Raw genomic sequence first — 14,046 nt, 5'->3', positions numbered from 1 at the left:
TAAAGATGAGCCAACTGTCTCTTCTCGTCGTGCACTTACAACAAGCTGGCTAACTGTCCTCCCTTCATCCCTCGAGGCAAGAATTCGCAGAACTAGGGCTGCTAGCTTAAACTGATGATGACTAATGAAAAACAGACAAACCAGATTAATATTGTAAGACTGAAGTAGAAACGCAGCACAGCAGCTGTTGGATGGGCCACATGCAGCTAAGAGAATCAGATCTCCACTCTGTGGAGTCGTCTCAGGGGTAACAGTGGTCGGCGGACGCTTGGTGGATTGATCTTGTGCAGAGCTGCAGTGATGGAGAGAGGACCACCTCCAACACCTGCCTCATTTTTCACCTGGTGCTTTCACAAGCTTTTACTGGAGACAGCTAGGATTAACGGATACACCACCGGACTGAGTATGTCACTCTCCTGCTGGCATGGTCGGACCGCAACATTATCTCAGCTGCTTCCTTAAAAAAGATGTACCTGCTATGAGAATATAAGTTGCAAAATGTAACAGTAGGTGGATCTGTGAAAATATCTGCTCAGTTAAAACAAACTGCTAAGAACTGCTCATTTCCTTGTGATTTTGAAACCTAAATTTACTACATTTCATACATATTCCTGCAATGCGACAAAGCTCAGATTTATTTCTGCTTTACTCAGGATTGATCTAATATATCATTTCTAATTATCAAAAAGCAGGAAAGTGTGCAATAGCGCAGCTGAATTACTGCTCTCTGTAAATTGATTTTTGAGGAAGTGCAATTATGTGAGGGCGACATGTGGAGAGAAAGACAAAAGAAGATGAAAAACGTGGCGACCAAAAAGAATGAAATACAAAAGCCAAAGGCAAAAAGAGCGAGGAGAATTCCAGGAGCAGAATCTGTTTCTATCTACACATTTATAGATGCTGCTCTATGAGTGAAAAGACAAAGGGAAGTGGGGTGATGGACGCTGACTCTGATGTGTAATGAGGAGAAGCTTTTTCCTTTTTGCACAGCTGAGTCTATGGAAACCTTTTCTTCTTTTCACTGAGTCAAAATAATAAAGAGCCTCATCTGGTGCACCGCATTATTGCTTCCATTGCCATGCTGCTTGCACACACACGGACCATCTCGCATGTAGTAACCATCCATCACTCGATTGCAGAGGCGACTCCCCTCCCCTCCCCCTGCAGTCTTCAGCCATCACAGGGCAAAGAGGTAGACAGACAGGGAGAGGCTGCCTCTGAAAGCAGCCAGGCATCTGCAGACCAGCCAATACATGCCCCTCCCCCATTCATCTCTTTCCTTCAAATCCCTTCTTCCTCTCCATTTGCTCAGTCTACCTCTCTGCAACTTTATCTTCCTTTATTCTTTACCTTTCTGTTGTATCTTCATCTACCCTGTCAGCTCCCTAACGTCTTTCCTCTTCTTCTTCCTTTCTTATCAACTGACGTCTTTCTTCAGATTCAGTCATTTGCATCTTTCCTTATCCTTCCATCTTATCTATCCTCCTTTTATCTCTCCATTCGACACTTCTAACTCTTTTTAAGTTACGCTTCTTTCTTCTTTTTTTTTTACCCCATCAAGTCCAAATTCAGCCTTTGCAATCATTTCCCTCCCTCCTCCTCCTTCCTTCCTCTGCTCGTTCATCTCACACATATCGAATTTCACGAACAAACTCAACCGAATCAGATTCAAACATTGTTGCATTTCCACACATGTAGAACATCCAACTGAGATACATAAAGCGTGGAGGACATGATGAATGCCACTGATATCGTTGTGTTCTGCTTACAGCACGTTGAAGATGCTAAACAAGGCAGCTGATTTTTACATAAATCATTTTGCACTGATATATCATCTATTCATTCTAAATACATGCAGGATGTTTGTGATCCCACACTTAAACGTTTTCTCAGATGACACTCATTCATTTATTTCCTGCTTCACTGTGTTTAAATTCCTCTTATGTCTGTTTACACATTCACACTAAAGTGAGATGATACAGTGGCTTTGGGTCACTAATCCTTGTAAAGCATGTAAAGCAATGATGGTGTCTGGAAAGAAAGGCGTGGCGTGAAAGAGTAGGCCAGTCTGCCTCCCTCAGGAACATCTGATCATGGTTTAATTGGTAATCATGTGCTCAGAGAGAAATAAAAAACACAAAACTATAAGCTCACTGTGAATAGGTAGATGCTGTTAACAGCATCGGTCAGTTCAAGTGAAATGATGGCATTAACCATCCATAACAAAATCATGCCGCCCCAGGTTTCGGCTGATGTCACAGTGTGTGAACATCACAGTGGATGATAGCTCACGCACAAAAGTCAACTTCTATTTATGTTTTCCAAAAGAAAAAAGAGAAGAATTCAAATGATGCCATCAATGTTTAACTGGAGCTTCAAAGCAGACAAAAGATGCTATCAAGTAAAGAAAATTTCATATTCAATGCTGGGAACAAAAAGTCAGGGACATCTCTGGCCTCAATAGAGGTAGCATATTTAGAAATCTAATGCTGTGTGTTGCATAATGAACATCTGGACCAACAGCTGTGATAAGAAACTGTTTTATATCTCCGTTACATGCAAATTACAGCTGGCATTATCTACACAGAACTACCAAAAGGGTTGGTGTAAAATGTAGCGCTGACTAATTGTGCCCGCTTGTGATTGTGTCTGGCTGATTATTTCGAAGTTGAAAGTCTCAAAGGCATGACCTAGTTGTAGGGTTTGTTTTCTAAAAACTAAAATGTTTAAACTAAACAAAAAAGACTCCATGAAATGTTCATAAAAAAGTGATTTGATTTCACTTTTACTTTAACCTGATATAGATTAATAAATTTAAACATTTAATATGTTTTCCCTGCGCTATTTTCAATAAATATAGATTTAAAATGATTTTTTCATCCCAATCTGTCATTAATCATTAAAGCAAACCCTGCAACTTTAATAACATGAACATTGAAGCTGTTGGGGAAGAAAGGAAGTCTTCCAATATGGCTTCTGACTGGTGTGTTGTGTCACCTGTAAGGTCTCAATGGTCCCAAATATTCAATTAGTCCCACTTCCTCTGCTTTTTTCCCTCCCCCTCGTTCCTTTCTCTGCCTCCTCTGCTCCCTCTTATGCCTTTCCACCCTCTGCCTACATCCCTTCACCTCCCCGGGGCTCACCCAGCTTCTTCAGGGAGCTGTAGCGGTTGAGCTCGGGTTTCATGACTGCCTCATAGGATGGCGGCAGCTGGGCCAGGTTGTGGAAGGAATGGGAGAAAGAGGGGTGGCTGCTGTTGTGCCTCATGCTGCCTCCCATGATGCTGCTGCCGCCAACACCTCCCGGACCTTTACTGCCACTTGAAATTAGGGTGGGCCCAGAGGAGAGCTGGGCGGTGTTGTTCATACGGGGTCCACGCTCTGAAAAAAGACAGGAAAAGATGAGCGGGACGGAGAAGACAAAGGCAGTGAGTAGGAGATTGAAAAAATGAAAGATTAGATAAGCTCAATAAGAGTGGGGAGAAGGGATGTGGATGAGAAAATGTTAAAAAAAAGACAGAAGATAGGATGAAGACGGAGAAGACGGGGAACATTAGGGAGACATAATGAGAGAGACAGAAAATGACAGACATTAAAAAAAAGAAAAATAAATAAATTGACATATTTTCTATAATAAAGTTCAAAAGAGGAGGGTGAAAGATGGAACAAGAGAAGAATAGACAATCTGTTTAACTATCAGTGAACACAGGAAGTGTCTCTTAGCTCCATGGTGACCATCTATAAATACAACTCTGTTCTGTTCATTTCAGGCTCCGACGCCAACATACCAGCCACATGTAAATACAAAGAAATACACTGACAGCTTCAGGAAGGATCAATGTACACACACATTTACGTTTATGCAAAGTGCAAAAGCAGCATATCGATCAATACACATAAAAATGATTCGTCTTATGTAAGATTTGCAGGCTGGGGGAGGGGTGCGGATGTCTGTTTTGCAGCATGTATACTGATGTCAGTTACATCATAAGGTATACAGTCATATGTTCCAAACAGACAGCGCTCAGTGTGACCCAACATGTGCAGGTTCGGTACGAGCAGGGACAAAGGCTCACATCCAAAGTTACATCTGAAATCAGGAATACATGCTGCTGGATCATCAGTGTGAGGAGAAACTTAACTGCTGGGTGTCTACAGGTAAATAAAGAGAGACAATTAAAGATTACATAACTGTGACTATTTGCTGTTGTTTCCTGTCTTTGAGACGGACACTATCCATGCCGAGTCCATTCAGGGTGGTAATGGTTATGGGCTGCGATCTTGTTAAGATAACTGCGGGACATACACTGCTCATTGACCATTGACAGTAATGGGCAGTAATGGCCAATGATGTCTGTTAAGTGCCACCCAGGGAACACACACCACATTGACTTCTGTACAGTACTTGTTACACACACAGAGGCGGGAAAAAGCAATGCTAGTTCTGAGATCGTGTCGCTTTAAATCAAACGTGCTGACGACACAGAATTCTGATCTTTCTGAGCTCTGATAATGGAAAAATGAGCATCCGAGCGACTGAACTTAAATGTTCTGTCCCAACAAACGGCCGTCCACTGTATGGTACAGCTCGATCAAACTCCTCTACTTCCTTTTCCACTGAAGTCAGAATCCCCTAAACACGAGGGAAGTAGCTCCTTATCACTGGAAGAGACAGGAAACTACATTTCCATGCATGTGCAGATAAGTCAATGCACTTTGTGTGATTTTCTAACTGGGAGAAGAGATGTTTGTCGACTTGTGACCACTGTGCGATGCCTGAGTCACCTGTCCGTGTCTTATACTTTGCACACAACTCCTATCTCAGGCGAACAAGAAAGATGATATGTCGATAGGACCAATCAGTGGTTAGTCAGTTCATTTTTAGTGCAAAAGTTCAGTTTAACTTTTATCTATTTACTTTTTAAAGTCCTACATGCCTGCCTAAATGTAAAAGTTTAAAAAATATGAAGAGTTGAGCTGGATTCTGCCATATCATCTTATGGAAAGGGCCCGTAGCACTATAATAAGTAGGATAATTAACTAAATGACAACAAAAAATGCTACTTGTGTAGCTTTAAATTGTCAAAAATGACTAAGCATGAAGTAACTAAACTTTTCTAGTTGTACTTTCTCTAAGATAATTTAACTTTTTGTATGATGGAGACATTGCTAACATACACTTAACCTTTCAGTTTAACTCTATCTATACTCTAACGGGGCTTTATTTGTTGCAGTTTGCTTCTTGTGTAATTCATTCCACGAGGGACACATGTAGGTGTAAAAGCTCAGAATAACTGGCACTGAAACTTCAAAAGTTCATTGGAAATCACACTGAGCTCCATTATCATCGCATTTCCATGGCAACCTCATCCAGAATCCTGTCATAGCCATGCTGGATGCACCGCATAAGCCCTCGGTTTACTATTTTGCATACAGTAGGAGTGCGTGTACTTCGTGGATGTTACTGCAGCCTGCTTTTTGGGAGGTAAATCACTAGCATTGCTTTTTTGTTTTCTCGGTGCAAAGCCTGGGGAAAACAGACTCTCAGCACATCACTGCTACACAGAGAGAAGAAGAAGAAAAGGAACAAGCACAGTTAGAAGCAGGCTTGTAGTGGCAGTGGGGGAGGAGGGGGCAGACAGGCTTGCAGTAAGCGAGGGCAGGCCACACTTTTATGAAAGATGTGTCAATGTCAACTCAACTGTGTGACAAGGAAAAAGTGTCCCTATAAACAGATGCCGGGATTTAAAAAAAAGCTTGTGTGTTGTCACAGGGCAGCGTTGACACTGGCACAGCTGAGCAAAGAGTGCAGTACAGCAGGCCGTCACACTGACATGAAGACAGACAGACAGTGTGGTGGCAAGGCTGAGAGTCCGGCCGGCAGCTCGCCGCCGCCTGCGCTGGACCGTGCTGCTGACCACGAGGCTTACCGATGGTAGCAGAGTGTTTGGGGCTGGAAGCAGACCCCTTCTGGTTAAAAGGGTGGTGCAAGTTCCCAGCTGCAAAGAGAGCAGAGCCAACAAACTGATGGACAACCACTCGAGAGGCACAAGAGGCGCGTGTCGAGTAAGCATTTGTGTCAATAAAGAGACAGAGAAGGACAGCAGAGCGAGCGAAAAGGACAGTAAGGAAGACAGACACTCCCTCCAGGAATTACCACATTACAGATATATTTCTAAAACCCAATGTGAAACCAGAGTGAGGTAGGGAGAGTTGTATTTTACTGTTTAACATTAATTTGTTTTTTCCAAGCAAAACCTCAAATTATATGTTGTATTATATGTGCAGCTTGAAAAAAAATTGGAAATTTCTGCTTTTCCTTTGCATGTGAAGGTGTCCCCGTTTGGCTGGTTTTAACCAGAAACAACAATAAACCGAAAGCCAAAGTCAAACTTTGATAAGATAAAGTGCTTCTACCCACATGTGAAACATAAAAATCCTGGAGAGAATGAAAGAAAAGACAGCAGAGGAGCGACAGAGAAGTAAAGGGAGAAACGTGTGAGCTGTGTCATTCACCTCAACGCCGACATCCAGCAAAAGAAAAACTCCAAAACTTTTACAGTCAACATTTCATTTAAAGATTCCTTTAAGTGTCATTTGATAACAGGAGCAACACTTTCTTCTTTTGTCTCACCAGAAACGACACAGAGCTGCTCTGTGTGGCCAACGTTTGCATTTCAGTAAGACACAAGATTCAACTTATTAAAGTTATTAATCAATCATCAACGTCATCTCTGAGAAGTCACAATGTTTGGGCTCATCTTTGCTCTGAGTCTGCAAGACCTAAAACATCAATAACATCAGTATCAGACATACGGTGGATCATCTCTGTGTTTAACTGACAAAGACACAAAATAAGTGAGGTAGTTTGCTGTTTTATAGATAAATCATTAACATGAAAGAGAACTTTTCTGGCTGCTGTAATCTGAATTAAAAAGTGTGTTTGAGGCTGAAAACATCACATAAGTGGTAAAAAAGTATAGTTTAACTGAGTAAATAATTAGCAAAGATGCCATTACTGTGAGAAATAGAATTATTTCACATATTTCCATCAACCATTTACTCAAGCTGTTTCACTTCCATGAAGATTTCTATTTATTTTATTTTCTTCTGTAGAACTGCGGCTTCCGACAACAACTCAGCCACAACAAATGTTTTCCACCTGAGGTGTGAAGTGTGTTACTGGCACAGGAGAAAGGAAAGAATAAGCAGCGATAATTACCATCCCTGTCGGCGGGGACACAACCAGGTGGTCTGATTTAAACGCTCGTTTAACCTGAATATGACAGCGTCACTTAATGTCTTCACCTCAACACGTCTGCGTGAATACGTTCAGTTTGGCTCGAGTCTTTTTGACACTTACTGCGGTTGTCCTTCATCTGGAGGATGGGGGTGTAGAGGTTTTTGGACGTGCGTCCGTCTGAGGTGGTGGTGGCCAACATGGTGGTGTTGTTCCTCTCTCCCTGCTGCACGGGGCTCGACTGGTGACGCAAGATATCCACCAGTGATCTGACACAGCAGAGAAACGAGAGGAGGGAAGGGAAGGCGCAAAAATTGTCATTTTTTGTTAATTTACCTCCTCACCTGAGTTACACCTGCTTTCAACCCCATCATTTCTCCCTCTGTGTGTAACCCATAAGAACCCAGACCCATTTCTCCTAAAAGATCATTTGAAGGTAATATAAAACAGAGTAAATGGACGACACTGCTCACACAAAGTGTCAAACATCTGCCATGTTACAGGATTTACATTGCTCATTTTTGGGATATAAAGTCCTCATTTTCAGTTTTCTTGTGGAATCCTTTCATGCTTCTGACTAATTTTGCCTCTCCTTCAATCCTCCAATAAGTGCAGTTTAGTACATAGTAGGTAAGTCGGGCTTTTTCCTGCTTCAACATGAATACCGGACGTGACTTTCTGCGACAGCAAGTGTTTTACGTAGCAGAAATTAAAGCATTTTTCTGTTTTTCTCGACTGTTTGAAAAAGAAAAACGTTAATTACCCTTCAAAGAAATAAATTCACATATAAAACAGCTCAAAGAGATTCTTCTCTGGTTAACAGCTGCAGCGTCTGCAGCTTTGTGAAGATGTTGGAGGAGGAGGCAGCTGCTAACGCTGATAACAGCCCAAAGAGCTGAACGTCCTGACGGTGAGATGAAACTCTTCTATCAAAAACTCCCAGAATAGTCTGTTAAACTCTGACCCTTCAGTCGAGTATTCAGGTTTCGTGTTAGGTCGAAACAACCTGAAAGTCAAACGGGTCCAGTTGACGTTTATGTTCTGTTCGTTCAACGGTTTGATAAATTGGTTTTTAACACTTTCTAATAGACTTTGAGCTGCTACTTTTGTCAGTTTTTACAGTTTTGGCTCCGGTAATTTGCCTTCTGGGGAGATTTTCTGGAGCATTTCTGGAGATCAGAGGAGACTTAGTCGTTGAAGTTGTTCTTATACTGTAGCAGCAACTGGATTCCTGCTGTACAATCTGTAAGCTGCAACAACAACTGACTGCCAGCCTGTGAGGCATTTATGGAACATCTGTAAGTTCTGGCTATGACCACCGACCTTTCATACTCTCCCCTAACAAGCTCTGAAGAAGTGCTTTGAGGTTTCGAAGCTGTGCGGACTCTTGGCTGATCTCACCTGGGCATGTTGATGTCTCTGTTTCGGGGTCGACGTGCCACCTTGCTGAAGGCAACCCTTACTCCAACCGCCACCACCAGAGTGAAGGAAATCACCCCTCCAATCACATAGGCCGTGCTGTTTTCAGAGGAAAATTCATTTCAGTCAATCAGAGCAAAAAGACAAGGAACGCAGCCAGCAATGTGAAACAGAGTTAAGTTGTTCTTTTGTCTCTTGGCTGCTGTAATGCTGCATTTTTCTTTTATACATCTGCGTATATATCAGGTTTTTTTCTCTGCCTTTTTATATATGACAAAAATAAAGCAAATAATTAGAGCAGGAGTAATGGCATTAAACCATTTATCTACAGCAAACCAGAGTGTGTAGAGGGACAGTAACGTGATCTTTAGGGGATAGATTGTGTAATAAAGTCTCATTTTTTACAGGAAAATGCACAGCTGTGTACCAAAATCCTGACTAGTAGATTAGTCCTTCACATAAATTAGACCTAATTCAAAACTGTGTTCAAAATGAAACAATAAAAAAGACCATTTTCACCACTGGATTCCTAAATTTCTTCTTTAAATGTTGATATTCTAGATCGTAGAGCTTAAATACATCAATTAAAACGTATTTTTATTATATCCCTGCTTACAAGATGATGACAAGAGACTTTTCTTTTTCTCAGATGGTTCTGATTGTTGCCGGTAGCGACAAACAAGTGTCGTCTGACCTGCTGCTCTGCTGCTGAAGCGTCTCAAAATCAGGGTCGGGCTTGTTGCCCGTGGGCACAGTGATGGGGACCTGTGTGTCGGCCCAGACGGGGGAATTGTAGTTGTTGCAGGAGTCCTGGTCCAGCCGGTCCCTTTGGTGCTCGCAGCAGAACCGATAGTGGCAGGTACCGCAGCAGTAGATGTAACTGCCCTGGGAGCAGTTGAACGTGCTGTCGAAGTGCCCCATCACATCAAAGTAGCCCCTGTGGAGTGAAGATGACAGCTTCAACAGTAAACGTGCCACCCATGCGAAGACTTTGATTTTCCAGTCATTAGGAAATCTGCTTTCCCTTGAAACCGGACCGGTTCTAAATGAAACGGGGTTTGGTGACAATGTAACCTTCATATACAGAAATGATGGGCGCCACACAGGGATACCTCGGAGGCTTCATGGGAGTTCTCGCCTGTGTGTTTGACTGCCTGAATGCAACTGTTGTTAATAGCTGCAGAGTGTGGTTGATTCAGAGCTGATTATATGTTTCCTAGCAACAGCGAGACGCCTCTCAGTGAAAAATATAAGCTTGGTGAGATCAGGATGGGAGCTGCAGGAGAATCATGATGTGACTTGCTTTTATCACATCAAGTGAGAGCAACACATTCAAACAACGCACACAAATACATTCAAATGCTGAAAAAGAGCAAAAATCTGCAGATTTTTTTTTACTTTTACAAATCCTTTTACAGCATTTCATCTTAACAAAGAGGGCTAGGTTTCCAAAATAATCTTTCCATATCAACATGTTCTGTCCCTGTGTTTATGGTTTGCATTGGTGCTTTAGTAAGTCTGTGAGTTATCTTTCATACCGAAGGTTTTCCGTGTGTGTGGAGGCACAGTCGTACAGCTCCATATTTCCTGACACATCTCACTTTTTCTCGATCTAATTCTGCATCAGAGCTCTTATCTAAGTGTTTGTCATGAGTAAACCTGCCTCAGGAAGATGTTGCGTTACCTTAACAACGGCTTTAAGGTTAACGGTTTTTAGGACTAAAATAACCAAAAACAACCACATCATCAAAAGCATACCTGCAAACATCCACATCCACCAGCTGTCTGGGAGGTGGAGCCACCTGGGCCGCACCCAGCGGAGGCTTCAGAGCGTCTGCTGTCATATTCCTGGGCAACATGATCTGAGGGAGGGGCTTTGGAGGGAGCTCAGCCACAGCAGGATGATCATCCCCGTCCTCTATCTCAGCTGCTTTTGGTGCCACTTTGGGTCCGCCAGGCAGCGGTGGCTTGTAGCCGGTCAGGAGGAACAAGGCGGAGCTTGTTTTGCCAGCTGCAGCGGAGTTACCGCTGCTGGGGGGGGTCCTGACGTTAGGGTTAGGGTTAGCGTCTACTGCGCGCCGCTCTGCACTGATGGTGACAGTGGAGACGGCGAGGTGGGAGAAAAGCAGGAGGATGAGGGACAAGGAAAACATCCCTTTGGAAACCGCAGGTTTCATTGTTCTGTGGCGAAGTTCTCAAGCTGCTTTTAAAAAGAAAAAAAATATCACAAATAGTTCCTTATCTGCTGTCAGGGTCCTTCTCCAAGATGGCGGCTTCTTGGCATATAAAAACCTTCTCTATGAAAAGTTTCTACTTCAGTCCGATGAACGAGTCCCCTCCTGGTTCAGGTACGAGGGTTTCCCCTGGGGTTCAGCAGCTGTTTCATGAATTGGTTTGGCTTCTCTGTCTTTTATCTGAATGTAAACATGTCTCTGAACGCAAACCCTCCATAAGCAGCTTGTGTAAACATTGAGGTCTTTAAGAGGTTTTTGGCCCTGTATGAACTGCAGATACAAGCTGGCAATCTGCAATAATCCGCTTGATTCGAAACAAACTGGGTTTGGTGTGTGGCACCTGCTAATTAGAATCAATTAATTACTTTTGGTTTGTCGGTGGACAAAGTGGCTTTTGGCCAAAATTCAGAATCTTTGAAATCGGCAGTATTTTTTAAAATTTTCTGTAAACAAAAATGAGTTTGAGAGAACTGTAAACTCTTAATATAATAACCAACAGGAGACACTTATATTTCCTACTGAACACTGTTTCTGAGAGCTGTGCTTGGCACGAAAGTTACGATTCACATAAGAAACTGCAATGAAAACTGTGGTCTGTAAACATTTAGCGCTGTATGTAAACTTTACATCTTACGGTTGATGAGTTTTAACAGATGCTGGATGAATTCTTGAGGTTTGGCACTTCTGTTGTCCTGTGTGTGTAAAATATATGGAAACAAAACGTTATTAAAGTCGAATATCACGCTCTTTGTATCTTTTGTCTGTAAACAACAGCGCTGGCAGCTGAAGGGAAGTCTGTTTGGCACGAGCTTTAGCGTTAATTTGCATTTCTTTTACATCTTCCCACTTCACCGACCAAACAAGCGCTCAAAGATCTCACAGGAAGAGAATCAGTAAAGGTGGAGATGCTTAAAAGTTGTGTTTTAAATAATAGTAAGATTTAAAAGATGTGGGACAAATAAGCAGCTTCAAAGAGGAGATCGGTTCATTAAACGAGCGTGTCAAGGCATTCACTAAAGAGTCGTCTGGAGCAAGGAGCTGGTGACAAATATAAGAAAGAAAAGACTGGATCTATGTGCGTTCGGTATCCTTGCGCGAGTGTCTTTGCTCTGAGTTTAGCTTGGCCCAACAGAAAAGAACGAAGGAGGGCTTGGGCCCGGTTCTAGCAGGGCAGCGAGGTTCTGCCCACAGAACAGACATGAAAATGTCTGGATTCATCCGTCAACACAGAGGAAAACGGGACGAAGAAGACGAGAACGCGAAACACAGTCACTATCACCGCCACACTGGCCACCTCAGGCGGTCTGGGTCACAGATTCATTACAGAGAGTGATTTAAAGACACGGGTAGAAAAAAGAAGAAAGCTCCTCTTTCATCTAAATGCGTGAAATGTACTTTGTTTTTTTCACGAGTCCCTGAATGTGTATGTGCACCAACGTTGAAGAGATCTAAAACAGTTTTGTAAATGTAAAAGGTATCTGTATGGCTGGTGTTCAGTATGGCTTTAGATTATGTTCCTTCTCTCTTTTTTACAAATTTGGTCTCCTTTCACCAAAGATGTGAGTACAGCGAAAGGTTTTGAATTGCATGTTTTTAATAGAGCAAAAGGAAGAATGCAAAAAAACGTCGAAGAGGTCACTGGGAGTAGATAAAGGGGGCTTTCACGTTGTTCGGTGTGGCGTAATCAAGCGCCACATATGGAAGAAACAAGACGACAATGACTGAGAGGCCTCTCTAATATAAGCAACTGGAAGAAGGAGATAGGCAAAGTGTCAACAGTGTTTCACAGCGCAGAGTGCGAGGACAGTATGTCTTTAAGCCTTTGATGGCAGCAGCAGACGTAGCGGCGGTGGTGCCTCTATTTATCAGGTTAGACGTGGCTTGCATTGCCTGTCAATCAAACGCCGTCCTGCTGACGCGTTCAAATGTTCCGACGGCATCAGAGCGCGGCAGAGAGCTATCGCTGCCTACCACACGCTTCCTCTGTTACTCATATCTACAAGAGGAGGATGTGTTTATAAAGCACTTTGAACCAATAATGCACTGATCATGGTCTGTTTAGCATCAAGAGCAGCAAACACCAAACACAGATTACGCATAAAAACTTTTAAGGTAGTCGGGATTAAATATGATTTTGATGCAGTGAGGGATGTTGTCATGTATTCGTGGGCTTGGGGGAGAAAAACTGGATGTAAGTTACTAAATCAGGTACTGAAAGATCGGTAAATGAACTCTTTATGTGATTATTTGGATATTATTAGTTCCATAGAAGATGTTTTGCTTCTTTTCTTGACACAGTCAGTTTGGCGTCTGGTTTTGGTCTCGCTTGGAACAAAAAAAAAAAAAAAACAGAAGATAAGGGTGGAGAGGTCTGAAACTGTGGTCCCAAACAAACAAATGACACTAGTGGAAAATCGGCAGGAGTAGTTGTTGAGGAGCCTCAGCTTTAAAAGCAGGGAAGCTGTGAAAACTCCTCTTGGTATGAAGACTGTTCTGGTCTGACTCTTCGCTTGTTCACCAGTTTTCACTCTGAAACAGAAGAACACAACATGCACGTCGTTGGTAAAACATATTTATGTAGCTGTGATTGCTAATGTTCCTTAGAATTGTACAAACCCATTTTTTTACCTCATATTCTGCATTTACATTTATATTTGCACGTTTTATTTAAGTGCTGCACCTCATAGCTGATATAACATGAGGTTAAATTAAATGATTTCCAATCTTTAGAAACTGTCTGACAAATACAATAAAGTACAAGCTGCAAAGACAGTTGTCAGCACCTCTTCTGGCGTAGTGTCATAGAATTGGCTGCAGTGATTCAAATAACACAATATTGTGCAAGAATGCACTTAAATTTCTCACAAAGAAAGAAAAACACAATTATTAAGAAATAATCGGCTCCAATATGTTGCAGAAACCTTGTGATATAAGGTCAATACACAGTGCAGCTGATCTGCGATTGACTGATTCAAGAAGGACGGTGTTTGGTTCTGTTATCTACTGCTAAAACAAATTTAATGCCTGCAGGATGTTTGTTATTAGAAACACTGTAATATGGGCAGGAAGGTTGGGGGTAGTCCTGAGGGGCTTTAACTGCAGCTTACAGAAACAGACATTCTACTCATGGGAGGGAGCTATAGTCCATCTATTA

The 14,046-nt window shown here is 42.3% G+C and overlaps 2 protein-coding genes across 4 annotated transcripts in view; one reads left to right on the top strand and one right to left on the bottom strand.

Annotated features, from left to right (window-relative positions):
* The window catches only part of LOC140274630 (DLA class I histocompatibility antigen, A9/A9 alpha chain-like), a 424,015-nt gene that overhangs the window by 129,169 nt on the left and 280,800 nt on the right, over positions 1-14,046 (top strand). The window lies entirely within an intron of this gene.
* The window catches only part of LOC140275100 (protein shisa-7-like), a 36,548-nt gene that overhangs the window by 8,215 nt on the left and 14,287 nt on the right, over positions 1-14,046 (bottom strand). For 2 of the 3 annotated variants that reach the window (XM_072370488.1, XM_072370489.1), the window contains exons 2-7: positions 10,417-13,421; positions 9,353-9,595; positions 8,641-8,757; positions 7,363-7,508; positions 5,930-5,998; positions 3,144-3,380 (exon numbers count right to left, since the gene is read on the bottom strand). In XM_072370488.1, the coding sequence (XP_072226589.1) occupies positions 3,144-3,380; positions 5,930-5,998; positions 7,363-7,508; positions 8,641-8,757; positions 9,353-9,595; positions 10,417-10,835 (1,231 nt within the window). In that variant the 5' untranslated portion in view covers positions 10,836-13,421. The remainder of the gene's footprint in view (positions 1-3,143; positions 3,381-5,929; positions 5,999-7,362; positions 7,509-8,640; positions 8,758-9,352; positions 9,596-10,416; positions 13,422-14,046) is intronic. The other variant, XM_072370490.1, reaches the window with a different exon arrangement.

Source organism: Leuresthes tenuis, unplaced genomic scaffold, assembly GCF_036924035.1.
Source record: "Leuresthes tenuis unplaced genomic scaffold, fLeuTen1.0.hap1 SCAF_18, whole genome shotgun sequence".
Classification (NCBI taxonomy): domain Eukaryota; kingdom Metazoa; phylum Chordata; class Actinopteri; order Atheriniformes; family Atherinopsidae; genus Leuresthes; species Leuresthes tenuis.
The sequence above is the reverse complement of the archived record's forward strand: the minus strand, read 5'-3'. Positions and strand labels throughout refer to the sequence as shown.